This window comes from Dasypus novemcinctus, chromosome 2, assembly GCF_030445035.2.
Source record: "Dasypus novemcinctus isolate mDasNov1 chromosome 2, mDasNov1.1.hap2, whole genome shotgun sequence".
NCBI classification, from domain to species: domain Eukaryota; kingdom Metazoa; phylum Chordata; class Mammalia; order Cingulata; family Dasypodidae; genus Dasypus; species Dasypus novemcinctus.
Genome location: NC_080674.1, coordinates 71,475,517 through 71,497,841, shown reverse-complemented (window position 1 = coordinate 71,497,841; position 22,325 = coordinate 71,475,517). Strand labels below are relative to the sequence as shown.

The following is a 22,325-nucleotide window of genomic DNA, read 5'->3' as shown; positions in this document are numbered from 1 at the left end:
GTTGTCTGTTCTCTGTGTCTATTGGCTGCAGTTCTTATTTGTCCACTTCTGTTGTTGTCAGTGGCATGGGAATCTGTGTTTCTTTTTTGTTGTTGTGTTGCGTCATCTTGTTGTGTTGCTCTCCGTGTGTGTGGTGCCATTCTTGGGCAGGCTGCACTTTCTTTCGCGCTGGGCAGCTCTCCTTAAGGGGCACACCCTTTGCTCATGGGGCTCCCCTACGTGGGGGACACCCCAGCATGGCACGGCACTCTTTGCGCACATCAGCACTGCACATGGGCCAGCTCCACATGGGTCAAGGAGGCCCATGTGGTAGACGGACGTCCTAACCACTGGGCCAACTCCGTTTCCCCCTGTTGCTACTTTAAATGGTAACTTCAAAGTGAGTTATGATAAAACATGAAGTACAATATGGAGGAAAAAACTCTTACTACTTCCAAACTAAATGTAATTTAGCTTGCAAACTGAATAGAGTTTAAAGTATCTTAATAGAAAAATTAAAATATGGAATGACAGAACTATTTAAATTATTTTGCTCCTAGCTCATCTCTACAGCAATAAGCATACTTTTAATGAACAACCTGATGTGAATCTGGCCTTCAATAACCTATTGAAAACTTATTATAAAACCATTTCCACAATATTTCTTGCACATTACTTAATTTTTAGAAAGCAAATGAACTTACATGTTGGTCTTTCAACTCCCCCTGACATCCATAACAAAATCTGAAAAAGTTTAAGAACCATTTTGTTTAGAAATCCCTCATAAAAATAGTTCAGCAAAATCTTAATAACTATAGCCCCATAATTAATAAGTGGTTATCTTTCTTTACACAAATGATTTTTTGGAGAAAAAGAGAGTTAAAAAACCAGTAATTAAAAAAAATTCCATAGTATATAGCCCAAGGTCAGATGACAGTAACCCAAAATCTTTTTTTTTTTTAATTTACTTTTTATTTTCATCAAGGTTAAACATGAATATGGTTCAGCATTCTTTCTCAACTGGGGATCTAAGACAGAAAATAAGCCCTTCAGAAAATGATTTGAGCAACCATTTTTCAGTTCTTGCAAAGATGGTAGACAGATGATACTATTCTAGATGCACAGGAAAGAAGTTAATTTATTGCGTATAATGGACCAAGAGCTTAATTTTCAAGAAAGGCTGGTTTAAAGAGATAAAAAAAAGTTCTTAAAACTTATTACCAAAAATAGCCCACTCAACCTTCACTTTATTTCTAGTTCCTCAGAAGCAAATATTTCAAGACTTTCCAACTGTTTGATAGTTAACTAAGTTTATCATGCTACTTTTAAATTTTTTTTTAATGTAGGTATTATCTACGAACATTCCACTATGCAAGATGAGAATTTAATTCTCTTTGAACTTTCTAAACCAATAGCGCATAAATGTAATAATTAATTTCCTTCCAAATTCTTCCTATATAGTTAAATCATAATTTTGGGTAAAACAATATTCAATGTTTATTATGACTTTTTACTATGAACATTCTCAGCTGAGCTATGTAATATAATTTAACTTTTCCTCTCTTTTAAACATTGTTTTCCCTAATAACTGCACTGTCATAAGTTCAGTTTTCTATGTGATTATCACTAATTCAACCCCAGCCTTTTCCTGGGTTGTCTAAATTTCCTCTTGATATGTTCAACTACATCAGGAATTCTATAATTTTCAATCTCTTGGAGATAAGCCTCCTGGATCTCCAAACTGGACTGGGACTGACTCTGGTAGTGAGATTTCACAGCAAGCATACTAATAAAAATACTCAGGGATTTATTAATACCCAGGATCTACAGCAATTATGTTACACCAGCCTCTTACTTTCAGCAGTGTGTTGAGCTGGACTGTATCAGTTCAAGATAGTCAATGGTTTAATATTAAAAAATTTTAACATGGTTATTAAAATGTTGATAAGTAGAACTTGACCATGATGGGAGTATTTACACCAAGGAAATCAAGAAACACAACAAATTAAGGCTTTTTTTGTTTGTTTGTTTGTTTATTTTTTTGGAGGTACCAGGAATTGGATCCAGGACCTCATACGTGTGAAACAGGTGCTCAACCACTGACCTACACCTGCTCTGCTTATTTTATTTTTGAGAGTTGATTTACCAGCACACCACCATTCTTGATTAAGGAAATTAACACACTTTTGGAGAGTAGAGCTGTTTAATAATTACTCATTTCAGTCATAACCAAAACATTCTACAACTCATTTTCTAAATCAGAAGTGATCTTCCTTAAATGAATACAACCATCTTTTTAAAATGTGGTAACAATTAATTCAAACATTTCCATATAGCTTGCCCACTTATAACAGATATAAATTAATCAAATCCATATACCTTTCTCCATTGTGTCCTTCTAGGGGAAGTTCTTGAAAAGCATCCAAAGGAAATAAATGATGGTAAGACCGTGCCAGGTGGGGAGCAGACACCAAAGTAAGACCTAACATATAAAGCGTACAGACATGTTTAGTAGCTCAAGTCTCATAAAGGTTATGACTAAAAAGCCAAATGATATAACTTAGATTAAATAGTTTCAAGTTTCTTTTAAGATTTCAGGCATTCATTTCTTCAGTTTACCTGGAGCCATAAAAGGAAATTCCAGGATGAGTTAGCTCTGTCACTAAGACACTGTGATCTCTCTCAGCCTGTTTCTTTACATAAATGAAACAAAATCATGCAGTTCTATTTTTTTTTTCTCTACTCTATTTATGTATATTTATTTTATGAAAGGCAGGAGCTGCAAAAATGCCTACCTAACCTATTGCACTGCCTTTAAAGAGAGTACTTTTTTCAAAAAGAAAAAGAATCAAGGAAGTCTTCTAGAATGAGATGTGGAGGCGTTTTCAGGACGTGGAGTTGTCCTGGATAGTGCTTCACGGACAATTACGGGACATTATAGATCCCCCCAGGGCCCACTGGATGGAACGTGAGAGAGTCTGGGCTATGATGTGGACCATTGACTATGGGGTGCAGTGATGCTCAGAGATGAACTTACCAGGTGCAATGGATGTGTCATGATGATGGGAGAGAGTGTTGCTGTGGGGGGAGTGGGGGGCGGGGGCGGTGGGGTTGAATGGGACCTCATATTTTTCATAATGTAATTAATAAATAAATAAATAAATAATTAAAAAAAAAAAAATCCCTACAGAACAAAGAAACATCTGCAACTGCAGCATTCCAAGAAACCAAAACTCCATAACCTATTATCTTCTAGTCAGTATCAGGAAAAGTTCCCTCTAGGGCTTCCTAATGGTCCCTGCACTTCACTCAGACCCTCAACCCCTCCCACTATCATTCCCCCACCTAGGAAAGTTCTGTATAAATACAAATTCCCCCATTCCAGGAGTGGGCTGAAGTCTGTTCTTCAGACCCCCTCCGTTGGGAGAGCTTCTCAATAAATCTTCCTTTGTCTATAGTCAAAAAAAAAAAAAAAAAAAGGAAGTCTTCTAGAATGCATATCTATTCTTGGAAGTAGAGTACTGGACACCAAATGAAGAGAGTAATCATTTCTCCACTCACAGGTTAAACCAGAAATACAAGCAGAACTCAAGTTATGTTTATTTTAAAGGCAATATAGGGAAGATGAATTTATTGATAATGAAAAATCGCTGTTTCTTACCGCAGATTTTACATTCAACAGGAAGTTCACAGTACTTTGCCCGACACTGTGGGCAGAAATAGCCTCCTAATGTAAGTCCTGGCTCAGTATTGCTATCCAAATGCCTATGGGGCGGGGAGGGGCAGAAATGCTATTAAAACATAATGTATAAAGGTGTAAAAAGCTAGAGCTGGAGAAAGCAGAAATCTTGATTTTAAAATCCTGACATTCCATAGCACACTAATGCTGTTCTTTTTTTCTTTTTTTTCCCTCTGCATTCTTATTTTGATTAGTTTCTACTGCTGTCTTTGAATTCACTATCTTTTTTCCTACAGTAACTAATTACTTATAATTTTCCCTTGTACTCTACATTCATAACACTTTTACAAAGTTGAACATTCTTATATTTATACTATTAACCACAATTTTTATCCACTATCAAAATCATTATATTATACATTCCCTAGATTCTCTAGTGTCCTTTCAGTTGAGATTTTCGTCCACAGATTACCCCTTCCAGCCACAATCACATTTATAAATCAGCACTGTTAGTTGTTCTATGTGTTACCATCAACTCTCCTCTTCATTTCCACACTTTTATAATTAGCCTATTAAAAATGCTACATACAATAAGCATCAGCTCCCATTTTCAACCCACATTGTATTTCCTAGTAACCTATACTCTAGGGTTTACTGCTGTGAGTTTACTCAGTGTATTTAGTTCATATTAATGAGACTATACAACAGTTGTCCTTTTGTGTCTGGCTTATTTCACTCAAATAATATCCTTTAGGTTCATCCATATTCTCATATGCATCCCAACTTCATTTCTTCTTACAGCTGGGTAGTATTCCATTGTATGTATATGCTACATTTGTTTATCCATTCATCGACTGACAGACACTTGGGCTGATTCCATATTTTAGCAACTGTGAATTATGCTTCTATAAACAATTGGTGTACAAATATGTCAGTTCACATCCTTGCTTTCAGTTCTTCGGAATATATTCCTAGTATTGTGATTGCTGGATCATGTGGCAGTTCTATATTCAGCTTCTTGAGGTACTGCCAACTGTCTTCCACAGAGGCTGCATCATTCTACATTCCCTTCGAAAAGGTGTGAAATGGTACATCATTGTTTCGATCTGCATTTCGCTAATAGTGATGTCAGACATTTTTCATGTGCTGTTTGGCCATTTGTATTTCCTCACTGGAGAAATGCCTATTCAAGTCTTTTGCCCATTTTTAAAATTAGGTGATCTTTTTATCATTGAGTTGTATGATCTCTTTATATAACATGGATATCAAACCCTTATCAGATATGTGGGTCCCAGATGTTTTCTCCCATTGAATAGGCTGCCTTTTTACTTCTTGACCAAGTCTCTTGAAGAACCAATGTGTTTAATTTTGAGATGGTCCCATTTACACCTTATACAAAAATTAACTCAAAATGGATCAAGGACCTAAATATAAAAGCTACAAACCATAAAACTCTCATTATGATTTTAGGTCTTTTTTTAAAGATTTATTTTTATTTCCCCCCTCATTGTTTGCGCTCGCTATTTGCTCTCTGTGTATGTTCATTGTGTGCTCTCTGTGTCTGCTTTGTCTTTTTCTTTTTAGGAAACACAAGGAACTGAACCCAGGACTTCCCATGTGGGAGGTAGGTGCCCAATCACTTGAGCCACATCTGCTCAGCTGCTTGTTGTGTCTCTCATATTTGTTTCCTGTGTCTCCTAATTGTGTCATCTCACCATGCCAGACCATCATGTCAGCTCACTGTCTTGCTCGTCTTCTCTAGAAGGCACAGGGAAATGAACTGGGACCTCCCATGTAGTAGGCAGGCACCCACCTGCCTAAGCCACATGTGCCTCCCCCCTCATTGTGGTTTTGATTTTCATTTCCCTAGGAGCTAGTGATATTGAGCATCCTTTCATGTCTGCTTTTTAGCCATTTATATATCCTCTTTGGAGAAATGTCTATTCAAGTCTTTTGCCCATTTTTAGATTGGATTGTCTTTGTATTGTTGAATTCTAGATTTCTTTATATACTCTGGATATTATCAGATAGGTGGTTTCCAAATATTTTCTCCCATTGAGTAGCTTGGATTTTCACTTTTGTGATAAAGTTCTTTGATACACAGGTTTTTAATTTGGATGAGGTCCCATTTATTTACTTTATCTTTGTTGCTTGGGTTTTGGGTGTAAAATCTAAGAAACCATTGACTAACACAAGACCCTGAAGATGCTTCCCTATGTTTTCCTCTAGTTTTATAGTCCCCATTCTTATATTAGGTCTTTGACCATTCTGAGTTAATTTCTTTTTGTTGTTGTTGTTTATTTTTTATTTATTTCTCTCCCCTTCCCCCACCTCACTCCTCCAGTTGTCTGTTCCCTGCGTCCATTCACTGTATGTTCTTCTGTGACCGCTTCTATCCTTATCAGCGGCACCGGTAATCTGTGTTTCTTTTTGTTGCATCATCTTGTTGTGTCAGCTTTGTGTGTGTGTGGCGCCATTCTTAGGCAGGCTGCACTTTCTTTCGCGCTGGGCGGCTCTCCTTACGGGATGCACTCCTTGCACGTGGGGCTTCCCTATGCAGGAGACAGCCCTGCGTGGCAGGGCACTCCTAGCGTGCATCAGCACTGTGCATGGGCCAGCTCCACACGGGTCGAGGCGGCCCAGGGTTTGAACCACGGACCTCCCATGTGGTAGGCAGATGCCCTATCCATTGGACCAAGTCTGCTTCCTGAGTTAATTTCTGTACATGGTGTGAGATAGGGTCCTCTTTCATTCTTTTAAATATTGATATCCATTTTTCTCAGTACCATCTGTTAAAGAAACTATTCTTTCCCAATTGAGTGGACTTGGCAGGCTTGTCACATAGCAACTGGCCATAGATGTGAGGATCTATTTCTGAACTTTCATTCTATTCCTTTAGTCAATAATCTTTTTTTTTTTTAAGATTTATTCCTCCCCACCCCCTTGTTTGCACTGCTGCGTCTGTTCTTCCTTGTTTCGTTAGGAGGCATCAGGAACCGAACCTGGTACCTTCGATGTTGGAGGGAGGTGCCTAATCGCTTGAGCTACCTCCATTCCCTGCTTTATTGAGTCTCTTGTGGTTTTTTTCTTCTTGTGTCTCTTGTTGAGTCATCTTGTTGCATTAGCTTGCCACGCCTACCCATCACACCAGCTCATGGTCTTGCTCATCCTTTTTAGGAGGCACTGGGAACCTCCACTCCCTGCTGTTTTGTGTTGCTCATTATGCTTTGCTTCTTGTGCCTCTTGTTGCATTAGCTTATTGTGCCTGCCTGTTGCAACAGCATGCTGTCTTCTTTAGGACACACTTGGAACTGAACCAGGTCATTTCCATGTGGTAGGTGGGAGTTCAATCACTTGAGCCACATTCGCTTCCCTATATCGGTTCTTTTGTCAGTACCATGCTGTTCTGACCACTGTAGTTTGTAATAAATTTTAACATCACTAAGTGTGAGTTCTTCAACTTTGTTCTTCTTTTTTAAGATGTTTTTGGCTGTTTGGGACCCCTTACCCTTCCAAATAAATTTGATAATTGGCTTTTCCGTTACTGCAGTATAAGCTATTGGAATTTTGATTGCAATTATGTTGAATCTGTAAATAATTTTTGGAGAATCAACATCTTTTTTTTTTTTTTTAAAGATTTATTTTTATTTATTTAATTCCCCTCCCCTCCCCTGGTTGTCTGTTTTCTGTGTCTTTTTGCTGCATCTTGTTTCTTTGTCCACTTCTGTTGTCGTCAGCGGCATGGGAAGTGTGGGTGGCACCATTCCTCGGCAGGCTGCTCCCTTCTTCGCGCTGGGCGGCTCTCCTTATGGGTGCACTCCTTGCACATGGGGCTCCCCTACGCGGGGGACACCCCTGTGTGGCACGGCACTCCTTGTGCGCATCAGCACTGCGCATGGGCCAGCTCCACATGGGTCAAGGAGGCCCGGGGCTTGAACCGCGGGCCTCCCATGTGGTAGACGGACGCCCTAACCACAGGGCCAAAGTCCGTTTCCCGAGAATCAACATCTTAATGATATATAGTCTTCCAATCTAGGAACAGTGAACTTCCTTCTATTATTTGGTTCTTCTTTGATTTCTTTTAGCAATGTTTTGTAGTCTTCTGTGTATAAGTCCTTTACATTCTTAGTTAGATTTATTTGTAGATATTTTATTCTTTAGTTCTAACTATAAGTGGAATTTTTTCTTGCTTCAAATTGTTCATTATCAGTGCATGGAAAAATCTGATTTTTTTTTTAAAGTAGGTTAGTAAAAAGAATTTATTTGGGAAATGGGGGAAAGCACAGAGCTTGCTGAGAAATGGGAGAGAAAGATGGAAATACACACCAAGATTTGGTGCAGGCTCCTCTAGGCAGAGAGAGCCTCTACTGAATTTTGCATGTTGATCTTGTCCCTGACACTTTGCTAAATTAGCTCTAGTAGCTTTGTTATGGATTTTTCAAAATTTTCTGAATATAGGATCATGGCATCTGCAAATAGTGGAAGATTTACTTATTCCTTCCCAATTAAGATACCTTTACCTTTTCTCGCCTGATTGCTCTGGCTAGAACTTCCAGTATAATATTCAATAACAGTGGTGACAATGGGCATCTCTGTCTTGTTCCATATCTGAGAGAGCAAACTTTCTGTCTTTCACCACTGAGTGTGATGTTAGCTCTGGGTTTTTCATGGATTGCCCCTTTATCATGTTGAGAAGTTTCCTTCTATTCCTATCTTTCCAAGTATTTTTATCAAGAAAGGATGCTGGATTTTATCAAATGCCTTTTCTGTGTCAATTGAGATGATCATGGGGGTTTTTCCCTTCATTTTGTTATGTGGTATATTATATTAATTATATTAACCATCCTCGCATACCTGACATGAACACCACTTGATTGTGATGTATAATTCTTCTATCTTTATCTGGCTTTGGTATGAGGGAAATGTTGTCCTCATAGAATGAATGTTTGGTAAAATTCAGCAGTGAAGCCATCTGGTCCTGAGCATTAATTTGTTCAGAGGTTTTAGATTACTTATTCAATCTCTTTACTAGTAATTGGTTTTTTTCAGATCTTCTATTCTTGAGTCAGTGGTGGTAGTTTGTGTGTTTCTAGGAATTCATCTATTTCCTCTAGGTTAATTTGCTGGCATATAGTTGTTCATAGTATCCTCTTATTGCCCTTTTTATTTCTGTGGGTCAGTAGTAATGTCCCTCCTTCTATTCTGATTTTATTTGTGTCTTCGCTTTTTTTGTCAGTCTAGCTAAGGGTTTGTCGATTTTATTGATCGTCTCAAAAAACCAATTTTTGGTTTTGTTAATGCTCTCTATTGCTTTAATTTTTATTGTCAGTTTCATTTATTTCTGTTCTAAACTTTATCTCTCTCTTTCTGCTTGCTTTTAAAAAAAAACTTTTTTAATATAAGCATGTAGTGCTATAAATTGCCCTCTCAGCACTGTCTTCACTAGATCCCATAAGTTTTCATATGTTGTGTTCTTGTTTTCATTAGCCTCAAGATATTTACTGATTCCCCTTGCAATTTCTTGTTTTACCCACTGATTGTTTAAGAGTGTTATTTAACTTACATTTATTTTTGGATTTTTCAGTTCTTTGTCTGTTATTGATTTCTAGCTTCATTCTATTACAGTCAGAGAAGATGCTTTTTATAATTTTAATCTTTTTAAAATTTATTAAGACTTGTTTTGAAATGGTGCTGGATATTTTTGTATTACTTTAAATGTTTGGAGGTTTTGTTCAGGAATATAGTTAAATTACTTTAAAATTTGTTTTAAGCTTTGTTAGGCCAATCCAAAGCAGCCATTAGTCTAGTCTTGAGTTCCATTCTGTGGACTCTTATTAAATGCTCTTCACGTTAAGGGGTCCTTCCAAACTGACTGGTGGGAATGTGAACTATTCCCTATCCTGTGTGAGTGCTGCAGATAGTCCTGCTTGTTCCTCCCAGTGGCCTCCAGTAGTTTCCTCACACACATGTGCTAATGGCTCACAGTGAGCTCTCTGTAGATCTCCAGAGAACTCTGCATTAGTTTGCCAGGGCTGCTCTAATAAAGTCCACAGACCATTTGGCTTAAACTACAGAAATTTGTCTGGGGAAATAGTCTGTTATATATTTCAAGGTAAGGCACACTGACAGGGTGTTGATTTCAAGGGATTACGTGACTTGCCTATAGTGTCCGGACGGCTCTAGAGACCTCATGCACACCCCTATTTGAGACTTTGTTCACAGCAGCAGATAGTGAGAGCTGCTGGAGACATGCATAATCATAAGTTTTCATGGCTAAGAGATTAGGAAGGAGTCAGGAGGTCATTCCAGATGTAAAGCTTATGTTTTTTCTACCTTGCTTTTTTACTTAATAATATATCCTGAAGATCTCTTAATAGAAATATATAGATAGTCCTCATTCCTTTTTACAGTTAGATAGAATATTTTACAATACTCATTACATTCCTACCTATCCTTTTTACTTATAACTCAGAAGAAGGAATTAAGAAGGTAAAAAATTGATCACTGACAATTTCAAGGTCTTTACTTACGCCATGCTGAAAGAGGGTTTCGCATCTTGATCAGAGAGAGAAGCAATAGTGTGCTGAGGAAATCCTGCATTAAGAAAATGTATTACTTTCTTTTCCCAAGCCAATAACAGAATTCTAGGGTTAAGAACCTAAAAATGTCTCTACCACAAAGCTTGTATAAAAGTACTCTTTCTTGCCTCTTCGATAATATTTATGATAAGATGATGAACTGACTGTAATTCCAAACTACAAGAAAAATTAACAATGGAGGAAATGGGAAAAAGATTTACCCATACACACAATCTCTGATTCTGATAGTTCACATCTATATTTTCTAACTTAATAACAATGAACAGATTTTTTTAAAAAAGAAAAACATTTGTAATATTTAAATAGTTTCTGATACAAATGAAGCTTCTATAACAGAGTCCACTTTCACTTTATATAAGAATATAGTTCTATGTTTAAAATATTAGAATGTCCAAATCTTTCATGTAGCTTGTTCTTTGTATATATTTTTACATTCTGAAAAGATGTTTAGTTAAAGCAGAAATGATGAGAAAATTTTCACCACAGAAAGTTGAAAATCTATCTCAATATCAAAACAAGTAAATACAAGGTAAATGACCAACTGGAAAAATATTAGTATCATGATTAAGAAAGGATTAATATTCCTAACAGGCTCTAAAAAATAAATTTGAAGAATGAATTTTAAGTTTAAATAAATAACTTTAAAATGGGCAAATGAAATATATCAGTAAATCAGAAAAGATTAGCCAATATTTAAACTGTATATTTTTGTCAAACGTAGTTCCACGTGCTTCATGTGCATTAACTCAATCCTTGTAACACATGAAGAGGTAGATACTAATACTTTTCTTTTTAAAGGTTAATTTTTTTATTTACCCCTCCCCCGCATTGTCTGCTCTCTGTGTCCATTTACTGTGTGTGCATTGGGAATCTGTGTCTCTTTTTGTTGCGTCATCTTGCTGTGTCAGCTCTCCGTGTGTGAGGTGCTGCTCCTGGTCAGGCTGTGCTTTTTTTCATGCGGGGTGGCTCTCCTTGTAAGGTGTACTCCTTGCACGTGGGGCTCCCCTACGTGGGGAACACCCCTAAGTGGCATGGCACTCCTTGCGCGCATCAGCACTGCGCATGGGCCAGCTCCACACGGGTCAGAAGGCCCTGGGTTTGAACCCTGGACCTCCCATATGGTAGGTGGACGCTCTATCAGTTGAGCCAAATTGGTTTCCCTAGATACTATATTTAACAGATGAGGAAACAGAGGTTAACCAGTAATAAAAATGACTAATAACAAGGTAGAAACACATTCTGTCAGTTATAAAATGCACATTAGACAGGAAGATCCTTTTATATATTTTAAAATTTATGCCTTATGTTTGAAACAAATGTAATAAATGTTCATTATCAAATTTTGGGGAAATAAAAATTTTAAGGATCCAGAACCCATCGATCTAAACCTCCCCCCCAAGTATCACTTTTAGTACCTTCCTGAAAATTTTTTTCTTTGTACAATCTGTATTACACAGCTTTGAACATACAATATAGCAGATTTCATAGCTTGTTTTAAAATTTTCTTAATATAACAAGCATTTCTGCATAAACACAATGGCCATCTACCTTTTTAAAAATATATATAATAAACTTTATTTTTAAAGAGGTTTTAGATTACAGAAAAGTTAAATTGAAAGTAGAATGGATTCCCATGTATCACCACTCACTCTTGTACACTTTCCCTATTAATAACATCTTGGGAAAGTGGATGTGGCTCAAGCAATTGAGCTCCTGCCTACCACATGGAAGGTCCCGGATTTGGTTCCCAGTGCCTCCTGGAGAAGATAAGAAAGACAGCGAGCTGGTGCAATAGGCTAGTGCAGTGAGCTGATGCAATAAGATGATGCAACAAGGAGACACAAAGAGGAAAAACAATTAGAGACACAACAAAGCAGGGATTGGAGGTAGCTCAAGCAATTGAGCACCTCTCTCCCACATGGGAGGTCCCAGGTTCGGTTCCCAGTGCCTCCTAAAGAGAAGACAAGCAAAGACAGAGAGCACACAGCAAATGGACACAGACAGCAGAGAGCACAGACAACGAGGGGGGAAGTAAATAAATAAAAAATAAAAATAAATCTTAAAAAAAAATAACATCTTGCATTATGTGCTATATTTGTTGAATAAATATTGAAGCATTGCTACTATAAGGTCTATAGTTTACATTGTGGTTTATACACTTAATTCCAATGCCCTAAAAATGCTCTATGTTCCACCTATTATTCTCTCCACCTCCCCTAAGAACCTCTGCTAACCACTATCTTTATATTAATGTTTCATGTTCTTCCATTACTACAATATTAGTAAATTTACTTTGTCCATCCATGGCTGCATTCCACTCTTACGTTTGTTCATTCCTCAACCTTGAGGATTTTGGGATGGTGATGCCTCTCTGCCTCAGACTGAGAGGGGGCTTAGATCTTATCAGGCCTATGGAAGGAACTGTTTTGCTTGCAGTTGTAGATACTCTCTATTTTTTGGAATGGGGATTGTCCGGCATCATTTTGTGACTTGTTCTGGACAAGTCCAATGATCTGGAGAATAGGTGTTGGCCGCAACTCTTCTAAATTCAGGGCTCAACCAACATATGAACAGACCAAAGATTTAAGTCTTTGAGACAAATTTCATGGATATAGTGTTAAGTATGGGGCTTAAATAAAATGGGTAGAAGGATTATGTGTAGCAAATCATGTGTAACAGAGTCTAACTCTGTACATTAGGGAAATAGGTTGTCATACATTTCAAGATAAGTCCCACCAACAGGGTGCTGATTTCAAGGGACTGTGTGCCTCTCCTATAATGTCCAGATGGCTCTAGAGTCCTCAGGAGCACCCCTATTTGAAGCTTTGTTCACAGTGGCTGTTAATGAGATCTGCCTGAGACAAGCATAAGTATAACCTCTGAATGACCTCCTGACTCATTCTGAAATCTCTTAGCCATGGAAACTCTTTTGTATTTGATGTTTCCACCTTTTGGTCAAGGCCTGTTTCCAAATGCATCACTGACTTGTGGTTGGTATTAATCCCTCGATGCCAGGGAGGCTTATCCCCAGGAGTCAGTCATGTCCCATCTTTGGGGGTTGGGTGTGTGTGTGCAGAGGTAATGTGTTTACTTATTCCTTTTTAGCTTTAACAATAATAGGAAGGAAGTGGTGTTCTCTGGGTGAGAGGATTACATGTGGTTTTCATTGTCTTTTTACTTCTCTGTATTTTCTTTAATTGTTTCATCGAGCATAATTTTTTCCTAATTAGTAAACTTTTAAGGTGCAAATGAAAATAGAAAGCCTAAAGTGTTCCAAAATATATAGCAAATGTCTACTTTAATATAAAACAAAATAAGCTCTTACCCATACGAATAAGTGAGCATTCTGAACTGGAGCTGGCAGGAGGAGGGCTAACATGATGTGTGAGCAATTCTTTGTAATGACTTTCATCTAAAATAACATGGTATGTGCCTAACAAAACCAGAAATAAAAGAAAAAGTAATTAGCTTTGCAGATGTAAGAATTAGTTATAATTTCTATGTAATTCTGAAAAAATTATATCATCCAAAAATACACATTTCAAAATAAAGATCTAAACAAAATTATCTTTTTAAAAACATTAATTAAAGAATATCTCTAAATTGACTTCTCTGGATAGAACTATTACAATTTAATTAAAGTCAAGTTATGAGATAGCTATCAAGTATTACAGATACTGAAATTTCTAACTTTCCAGGGGTCACTAGTACTTCTTCTCAACACTGATATAAATACTGAAAGATTTTTTGCATTTTGGGATGACATATTATAGAATCAGTGATATATTTAAGATGACTGTCTATATTTTAGACTAGAGGATATGAAAAGTTTAAGTTTTAGTAGATTAAAAACAGATGAAACAACCTAATTTAATTAATAGTTATTTCTTACATTAATAATATGAATAGTGAAAATTCTAGATATATACCACCAGTTTCACGAGCAAGTACAGTACAAACCCGAACCTCTGCAGACAATCCAATAACAGATACTCTAATTTTAGCTGCCTTTACAGTCTTCATAAAATCCACATAAATGGAGATTTGGTGGGAAAAAAGAGAGACAAGAAAAAGCTTTTAAGCATTAATGTGTTTGGCAAATAGAATGCTCTAAAATTAGTGTTTCACTACAGAATTCTCTTTAAAGTTGTAACTTTAGTTTTGGTTATAAATATATTTATGGTTCTACCTTGATTAGATCATAGATATTTGATGGATCACAAGTTGTAAGGCTGCTAAAGATGATTAGGACTTCTCTACTTGTATGCCCTGGCATGTGTCTAAGGAAAGATAGGATATATTCCAATTAGGCATAACAAATTACCCTAATGTAAAATTTACCCAGAAAGAATAGTACATATGACTTAAACATTTAAAATAAAGAACTCATTGTTTCAACACTGAAAGGGAATGGATTGTGAGTATATTCTTATTTTTCATTTATTTTTATTTTTAAATTATAATAGAGTTTATTTTTAGACTAGTTTTAGATTACAGAAAAGTTACAGAAAAGTATGGGGGGGAGTGGATGTGGCTGAAGCAATTGATCTCCTGCCTACCACATGGTAGGTCCCAGGTTCAGTTCCCAGTGCCTCCTAAAGAAGACAGTGAGCTGGTGTGACAGGCAGGTGCAGCGAGCTGATGCAACAAGATGATGCAATAAAAGATACAAGGAGAAGAGTAGGGAAGCAGACTTGGCCCAGTGGTTAGGGTATCCATCTACCACATGGGAGGTCCACAGTTCAAACCCCGGGCCTCCTTGACCCGTGTGGAGCTGGCCCATGCGCAGTGCTGATGCACGCAAGGAGTGCCCCGCCATGCAGGGGTGTCCCCCGCGTAGGGGAGCCCCACGTGCAAGGAGTGTGCCCCGTAAGGAGAGCTGCCTAGCGTGAAAGAAAGTGCAGCCTGCCCAAGAATGGCACTACACACACAGAGAGCTGACGCAGCAAGAGGACGCAACAAAAAGAGACACAGATTCCCGGTGCTGCTGACAACAGAAGCAGACAAAAACAAGAATACACAGCAAATGGACACAAAGAACAGAAAACTGGCGGGGGGGAGGGAGAGAAATAAAATAAATCTTAAAAAAAAAAAAAGGAGAAGAGCAAAATGCGAGACACAACAAAGCAGGGAACGGAGGTGGCTCAAGTGATTAGGTCCCTCCATAACACATTGGAGGTCCCAGATTTGGTTCCCGGTACCTCCTAAAGAAGCAAGGAAGATGAAAGGACACAACAAGTGCAAACAATGAGGGGGTGAGGAGGAATAAATAAATAAAATAAACCTTAAAAAAAAAAGTATGGGGAGAAGCAGATGTGGCTCAAGCAGTTGGGCATCTGCCTATCACATAGGAGGTTCTGGGTTCAGTTCCTGGTGCCTCCTAAAGAAGATGGGCAAGCCAGTGAACTGACACAACAGGCTGGTGTGGCGAGCTGATGGAATAAGATGATGCAACAAGACGGTGCAATGAAGAGATACAACAAGGAAACACAATGAGAGATACAACAAGCAGGGAGTAAAGGTGGCTCAAGCGATTTCGGTGCCTCCCCTTCCACATGGGAGGTCCTGGGTTCAGTTCCCAATGACTCCTAAAATGAAGACAAGCACTCAATGAACAGACACAGAGAGCAGAGAGCAAGAACAAACGACTAGGGAAGGGAGAGAAATAAAATTTTGTTCTAAAGTATAGGGGACTGGGAGTGGACGTAGCTCAGTGGTTGAGCACCTGCTTCCTATGTACAGGTTCAATCCCTGGTACCTCCTGAAAAATAAGTAAATGTATATGGGATTCCCATATAACCTCCTCCCACAAACATACACATTTTCCCCTATTATTAACATCTTACATTAATGAGGTACATTTGTTACAAGCAATAAACCAAACTGAAGCATTGCTACTAATCAATGTCTATAGTTTACGGTTTACACTTTGTGCTGTATAGTTTTATAGGCTTTCACAAACATATAATGTTACGTATCCCTTATTGCAGTATTATACAGAACAATTCCAATGCCTTAAAAGTGCCCTTTGTTTTACCTATTCATCTCTCCCACTCCTCTCTGAACCTCTGCAGTATTGTACAGAACAATTCCAATGCCTTAAAATTGCCCTTTGTTTCATTTATTTAAGCCTCCCCTTCCTCTCTGAACCTCTGGTAACAACTATCTTTACATCAGTGTTACAATTTCTTCCATTACCACATAATAATACCTACAACAACAATAAATCTACATTGGTCCATGGTTACCTGCCCTTGAGTATATTCTGAATATTTTAATGACCAAACCCGGGACCTCCCATGTGAGAAGCAGGTGCTCAAAGGTTTGAGCCACAGCTGCTCCCCAACGCAATACTTCCAAAAATGAACTACACTCTTATTTTATTCACTGACACATTTATTCATTCAACAAATATTTACTGAGTACTCTTAAGTTTTGCAGATAAAGTGGTAAACAAGAGTGACAAGGACCATAACAGAGTTTACAATGTAGTGGGTTTGTTTCATACCAAGTCTAAAGTGTGCAGTGGGAATACCATATGGATCGACTTTCAGGTGTATATGTGTGGCTTAACAACAGTAACACACTTCTTCCTTAAAGACTGTAATTTAAACTCATGATGATTCACAACGATTATAATCATAAACATTAATCTTTCCATATCATTTTAATTAAATGGTGACTTATGAGGGTCTTGAGATGTGATGAGCTATTTGCCCTTATACAAATAGGGATTTCTATGCTTTCTGGAGCAATTTTATCAGCTATTTATAGTTGTCCTGCTTATTTCCGCATTGTCATGTTCACAGCTACCATTCTGGATGCAGTCACTGGGTCTACCTCTAATACGTGCATTACTTACTTCTCATTTACATCAAAACTAGAAAAATATCTATTAGATTAAGGGTATAAAGTGTGAGTCAGAGCAGATTACCCAGGGGTAAAATATATGAACTTCAGCTATATCGAATACTTCCTTTGGGATTCTTAGCTATATTCTATACAGCTGAACTTGCTGGAAAAGTGATATTAATTTACAGAAGCATTACAAAACAAGTTAATAAAACTCTATAAATGTACAACCAACATACGACACTTATATCACACTAAGTTCTAAAAGGCAATCCATTTTTTTTCTTAGCAATCCATTTCTAATACAATATTTTATCAATTTCTTTTGTACTACAGATAATGCCTATAATTTTAATTATTTTTTTCCCAAAACATTTAAGGATATACCTCATCTCTAAAATGTTACATAAAAACAAATTATCAACAAATACCAAATTAAAAATCATGTCATTCCATATTTCTCTTACCAAGTAATGATTTTGTTATAGCTAGTTTTATGAAAATCCATATTAACATATTTTCATTTCAGCTTAACTCAAATAAAAACTTCTAAATCAATTATAAATAATAAAGATAAAATACTAACTTTAGAGTTTGCATAGCCATGCTTAAGGAATTATAAAGAGATGGTTCTCCGTGACAGGTCATATCGACAGCTTTCTTTAAAGATGTTATGTGTTTCCTTGGGTTTCCTAAAATAGAAATGGAGAAATCTATTTTTAACAAAATTCACATACACTATAGAAATTTAGGATTACCACAAATTATAGATCTATGATGTTAAAGCATAAATCAATTCTATTTAGAATCTATTTATATTTTTGGCAAGATGCACTTTTCCCAAAAATGTTAGCTTCATTACATAGTGAAAAACAGAATAAAGATCATTTTCTTTGCATCTATTAGCACACAAATGTTAAATAATAGGAATTCCAGAGTGCATAACTGTTTTCATTTTTAGTATTCCCATATTTTATCATTTTAAAGACTAACATATAATCACATTTTAACATCTTCAAAATCAGAATGTATCATACTGGCAGTTAGGCAGCATTTATGACATAGCCTGCTCTAGTTTAAACTTACTAGTATCTATTCATATTTTGTTGCATTGATTATACTATGTATATTGTTGGTGCTAGTTATATTGTGTTAAGCTGCCAGTGAAAATGTTTTTATAAAGGTTATTATAAAATATAAAATAAAATTTATGTTGTCAGATTCTATTCTTATGTAGACAGGCATGGGAAAGAGCAGTGAGGTATAATTTTGCTATTAATGAAGCAAATATTCATTGGTGGAAGATAGTCATCAATTCCCTTTTCTTAGGGAGAAAATTATAAGAGCTTTACAAGACCTAAAGAAGGGGAAGCAGACTTGGCCTAGTGGTTAGGGCGTCCATCTACCACATGGGAGGTCTGCGGTTCAAACCCCGGGCCTCCCTGACCCGTGTGGAGTTGGCCCATGCGCAGAGCTGATGCGCGCAAGGAGTGCCGTGCCACGCAGGGGTGTCCCCCAAGTAGGGGAGCCCCACGCGCAAGGAGTGCGCCCAATAAGGAGAGCCGCCCAGCGTGAAAGAAAGTGCAACCTGCCTAAGAATGGCACCACCCACACGGAGAGCTGACACACCAAGATGATGTAACAAAAAGAAACACAGATTCCCGTGCCGCTGACAACAACAGAAGCGGACAAAGAAGAAGACACAGCAAATAGACACAGAGAACAGACAACCGGGGTTGGGGAGGGAAGGGGAGAGAAATAAGTAAATTTAAAAATCTTTAAAGAAAAAGACCTAAAGAGGGTAGATTTCCAAAAGTAAGCTGTGTTATCTTCTGGTACTGAAATAACACCTGAAAAGATTACTTCACTCATGCTGAGCAATAAAAAATGAACTCAGGAGAAACTGCTAAATATCTAAAGTAAACGACAGAAATGCCAAAGCACCAGGAAATTGGCATGAACAATTCATATATCATTTGACATTGTCTCAAAGTTTTTTTTTTTTTTTTTTTTTTTTTTAAAAGATTTATTTATTTATTTAATTCCCCCCCTCCCCTGGTTGTCTGTTCTTGGTGTCTATTTGCTGCGTCTTGTTTCTTTGTCCGCTTCTGTTGTCGTCAGCGGCACGGGAAGTGTGGGCGGCGCCATTCCTGGGCAGGCTGCTCTTTCTTTTCACGCTGGGCGGCTTTCCTCACGGGCGCACTCCTTGCGCGTGGGGCTCCCCTACGCGGGGGACACCCTTGCGTGGCACGGCACTCCTTGCGCGCATCAGCACTGCGCATGGCCAGCTCCACACGGGTCAAGGAGGCCCGGGGTTTGAACCGCGGACCTCCCATATGGTAGACGGACGCCCTAACCACTGGGCCAAAGTCCGTTTCCCTGTCTCAAAGTTTACTAAGGTTTTTTTCTTCTTGATGGCTCAGAAAATAAACGTATAAATTACAACTGATGGAATCTGAGATTCACTGAAACATGGTATTCTGAAAACATTTTGTCTTCATGTAAATTAATGATAGGTGAAATTTTCATTACATTGATTTTATTACATAGTATAATTCATCAAATTACTTCCACATTGTTGGACATTTATTTCCAATTTGTCACTATTACATATAATGCTATAAAGACTATATTTGTAAATGAGCCTTTTTCTTCTTTTATCATATCTCCAAAGCATAATTCCAAGTAACAATCAGTTTTATGACTCTTAAAAAAATTCTGCTGATTTACAAGACTGTCAGCACTATAAGTATACATTTTTCCATGGTACGAGTTGGTTTGATTCTTCTGTGGACCCCAGAAAATTATGTTCTTAAATTGGTCCATTCCTGTGTGTGTGGGACCCTTTGAATGGCTTGAATTCAGTTGTGGGTCTTTGATTGGAGTACTTCAGTGAGTCATGTTCCAAGTGGGTCTCAGCCCTCTAACTGGAGTCCTTTAAAAACAGTAGAAACATGCAGAGACACACAGAAAAAAGAGAGCAGCCATCCCTGCCATGTGAGAGAGGACTCCAGGATTGCCTACAGCCACAGAAAGACAGAGAAACCCCAAGAAGCAGAGAGAGAAGCTGGAGGCTGGAATCAATGGAGCAGCTAAAGCTGAAGCAACGAGTCCCAGAGAAAAAGAAACGAGCCATATGTCTGATTGCCCAGGGAAGCTAAGCTCAGGGAGGAATGGGCCCAGAGAAAATTGAGCATAGCAGGAGCCCGGGACGACCAGCAGTCAACCTTTGGTGAGAAAGCATCTCTGATGTGGACATTTTTACAACCTTGGAACTGTAAGCTTCTACATTAATACAGTCTCATTATAAAAGGCAAATATTTCTGGTATTTTGCATTGGCATCCGTAAGCCAACTAAAACAATACATTAGCAATATATGGCATTTGATATGTATTTTGTAAATTTAACATATTTAAAATAATAAAAGATTACTGAATGGGATCAAGATGACAGAATGGGAATCTTCAAGATGCACCCCCTGCTTTGCAACCAGCAAGAATTGGCAGAAACATCTCTCTCAAAACCCCAAAGAAGAGACTTCTGGGAAAATGACAGACTAGAAAGACACAGGACTCTCTTCTCTCCCAGAAAAATAGTTAAAGGACAGGCAGAAATGGCGTGGAAAAAAATCTTATATGGTTTATGAAACCAGGGGAAGGATGGACACCACCCAGAAGAAAGAAGGACAAAGGAAAAGAATTGCAAGGGCAAAACTGTGAGTCAAAAGTGGCAGCTGCTACTGCTGGCATCATCTCCCACATTAAAGACACTTTTGAATTCTTAGGCCCCTGGGCCTGCAGCAATAGACAAAGGGGCCCCAGGGATCCACCTCCCTAGGAAAGGGAGAGGGAGGGACACAGCCTAAGGCTGACTCAGCTTTTGACCCACAAATTTGATCTGCTGTGTCCAACATGCCCTTCCAGGCTGGGTGGGACCAAGTCATTGTTTGCCTTGAGAGCCAGCTTGATACTAAAGAGATCTGGGACTAAAGAGATCCAACCCTCTCAATCTCCCTCTCCACTAACCCGGACTGATTGTTGAGAGGGGAGTGGAATTATTTTCTACCTGGGAAAAGGGAAGGGGCTGCCAAAAAGTTAGAGAACTATCTCTGAGAAAGTTTGATTTATAAGGCTCTTAGCCTCCAGGCAGGAACCTATATCGTACAGATTTGGCTCGTGTGGTAGCAAACACACTCTTGACCAGACATTGAAGTGAGAAGGCTGCCAAAGAGCACCTTCTGCTGGCAGACCAAGGAACTGCATGTGAGGAAATTAGAAGTAATTTCCAGTCTTTATAGCCTATTTCCCCAAAGCCCTAGTAAATGGGTCTGTAGCCCATCATTACCATGTCCAGAGCCCAGTTTTAAGCAGCTAACAGGGACAATCATAAGGTTGAACCAAGAATCAAGAACAGCAGTAACACACAGCCACCCGCCACTAAATCCCGATGAAAGAGGGAGAAAATGAGCATCAGAGCACATTCACAATTCTAATCAGCTACCTAGACATCGCAAAAAATTACAAGCCATTCTAAGAAAATGGAAGACATGGCCCAAAAAACGGAATATATCAAACCCCCAAAAGAGAAGCAGGATTTGAGACAACTAATTAATGAGATGCACATAAATTTCCAAAATCAAATTAATGACTTGAAAGACAATAAGGCTAAAGAAATAAATGACATCAAGAAGGCATTGAGCAAGCACAAAGAGGAAACTGAAATCCTGAATAGAAAAGTAACAGCTCACAGGACTGAAAGACAATAGGTGAGTTCAAAAACACATTAGAGGCATATAACAGCAGACTTGAAAAGACAGAAGGAAGAATAAGTGATACCAAAGACAGAACAGCTGAAATTGAGGAAAAGAATGGAAAAAAATTGAGAAGGGGCTCAGGGAATTGAATGACAACATAAAACACAACAACATATATGTCACAGGACTTCCAGAAGGAGAAGATAAGGGGAGAGGGGCAGGAAAAGTATCTGAGGAAACAGCTAAAAATTTCTCACAAAACAAATGAACTGACATGTCCAAGAAGAACAGCATACCCCAACCAGAATAAATCCGAATAGACCTACTCCAAGACACACACTACTCAGAATGTAAAATGTCAAAGATAAAGGAAAAACACAGAGCAGCAAGGAGAAGTAAACAATCACATACAAGGGATGCCCAGTTAGTGCAGATTTCTCATCAGAAACCATGGAGGCAAGA

At 38.1% G+C, this 22,325-nt stretch overlaps 1 protein-coding gene across 10 annotated transcripts in view; it reads right to left on the bottom strand.

The window, feature by feature from the left end:
* Window positions 1-22,325, bottom strand: part of GTF2H2 (general transcription factor IIH subunit 2) — a 116,606-nt gene that overhangs the window by 77,740 nt on the left and 16,541 nt on the right. For 7 of the 10 annotated variants that reach the window (XM_058309839.2, XM_058309859.2, XM_004465620.5 and 4 more), the window contains 8 exons: window positions 17,696-17,801; window positions 14,447-14,537; window positions 14,187-14,274; window positions 13,583-13,690; window positions 10,189-10,252; window positions 3,641-3,744; window positions 2,359-2,461; window positions 684-723 (listed from right to left, as the gene is read on the bottom strand). In XM_058309839.2, the coding sequence (XP_058165822.1) occupies window positions 684-723; window positions 2,359-2,461; window positions 3,641-3,744; window positions 10,189-10,252; window positions 13,583-13,690; window positions 14,187-14,274; window positions 14,447-14,537; window positions 17,696-17,801 (704 nt within the window). The remainder of the gene's footprint in view (window positions 1-683; window positions 724-2,358; window positions 2,462-3,640; window positions 3,745-10,188; window positions 10,253-13,582; window positions 13,691-14,186; window positions 14,275-14,446; window positions 14,538-17,695; window positions 17,802-22,325) is intronic. The other 3 variants (XR_009188564.2, XR_011645936.1, XM_004465622.5) reach the window with 1 other exon arrangement.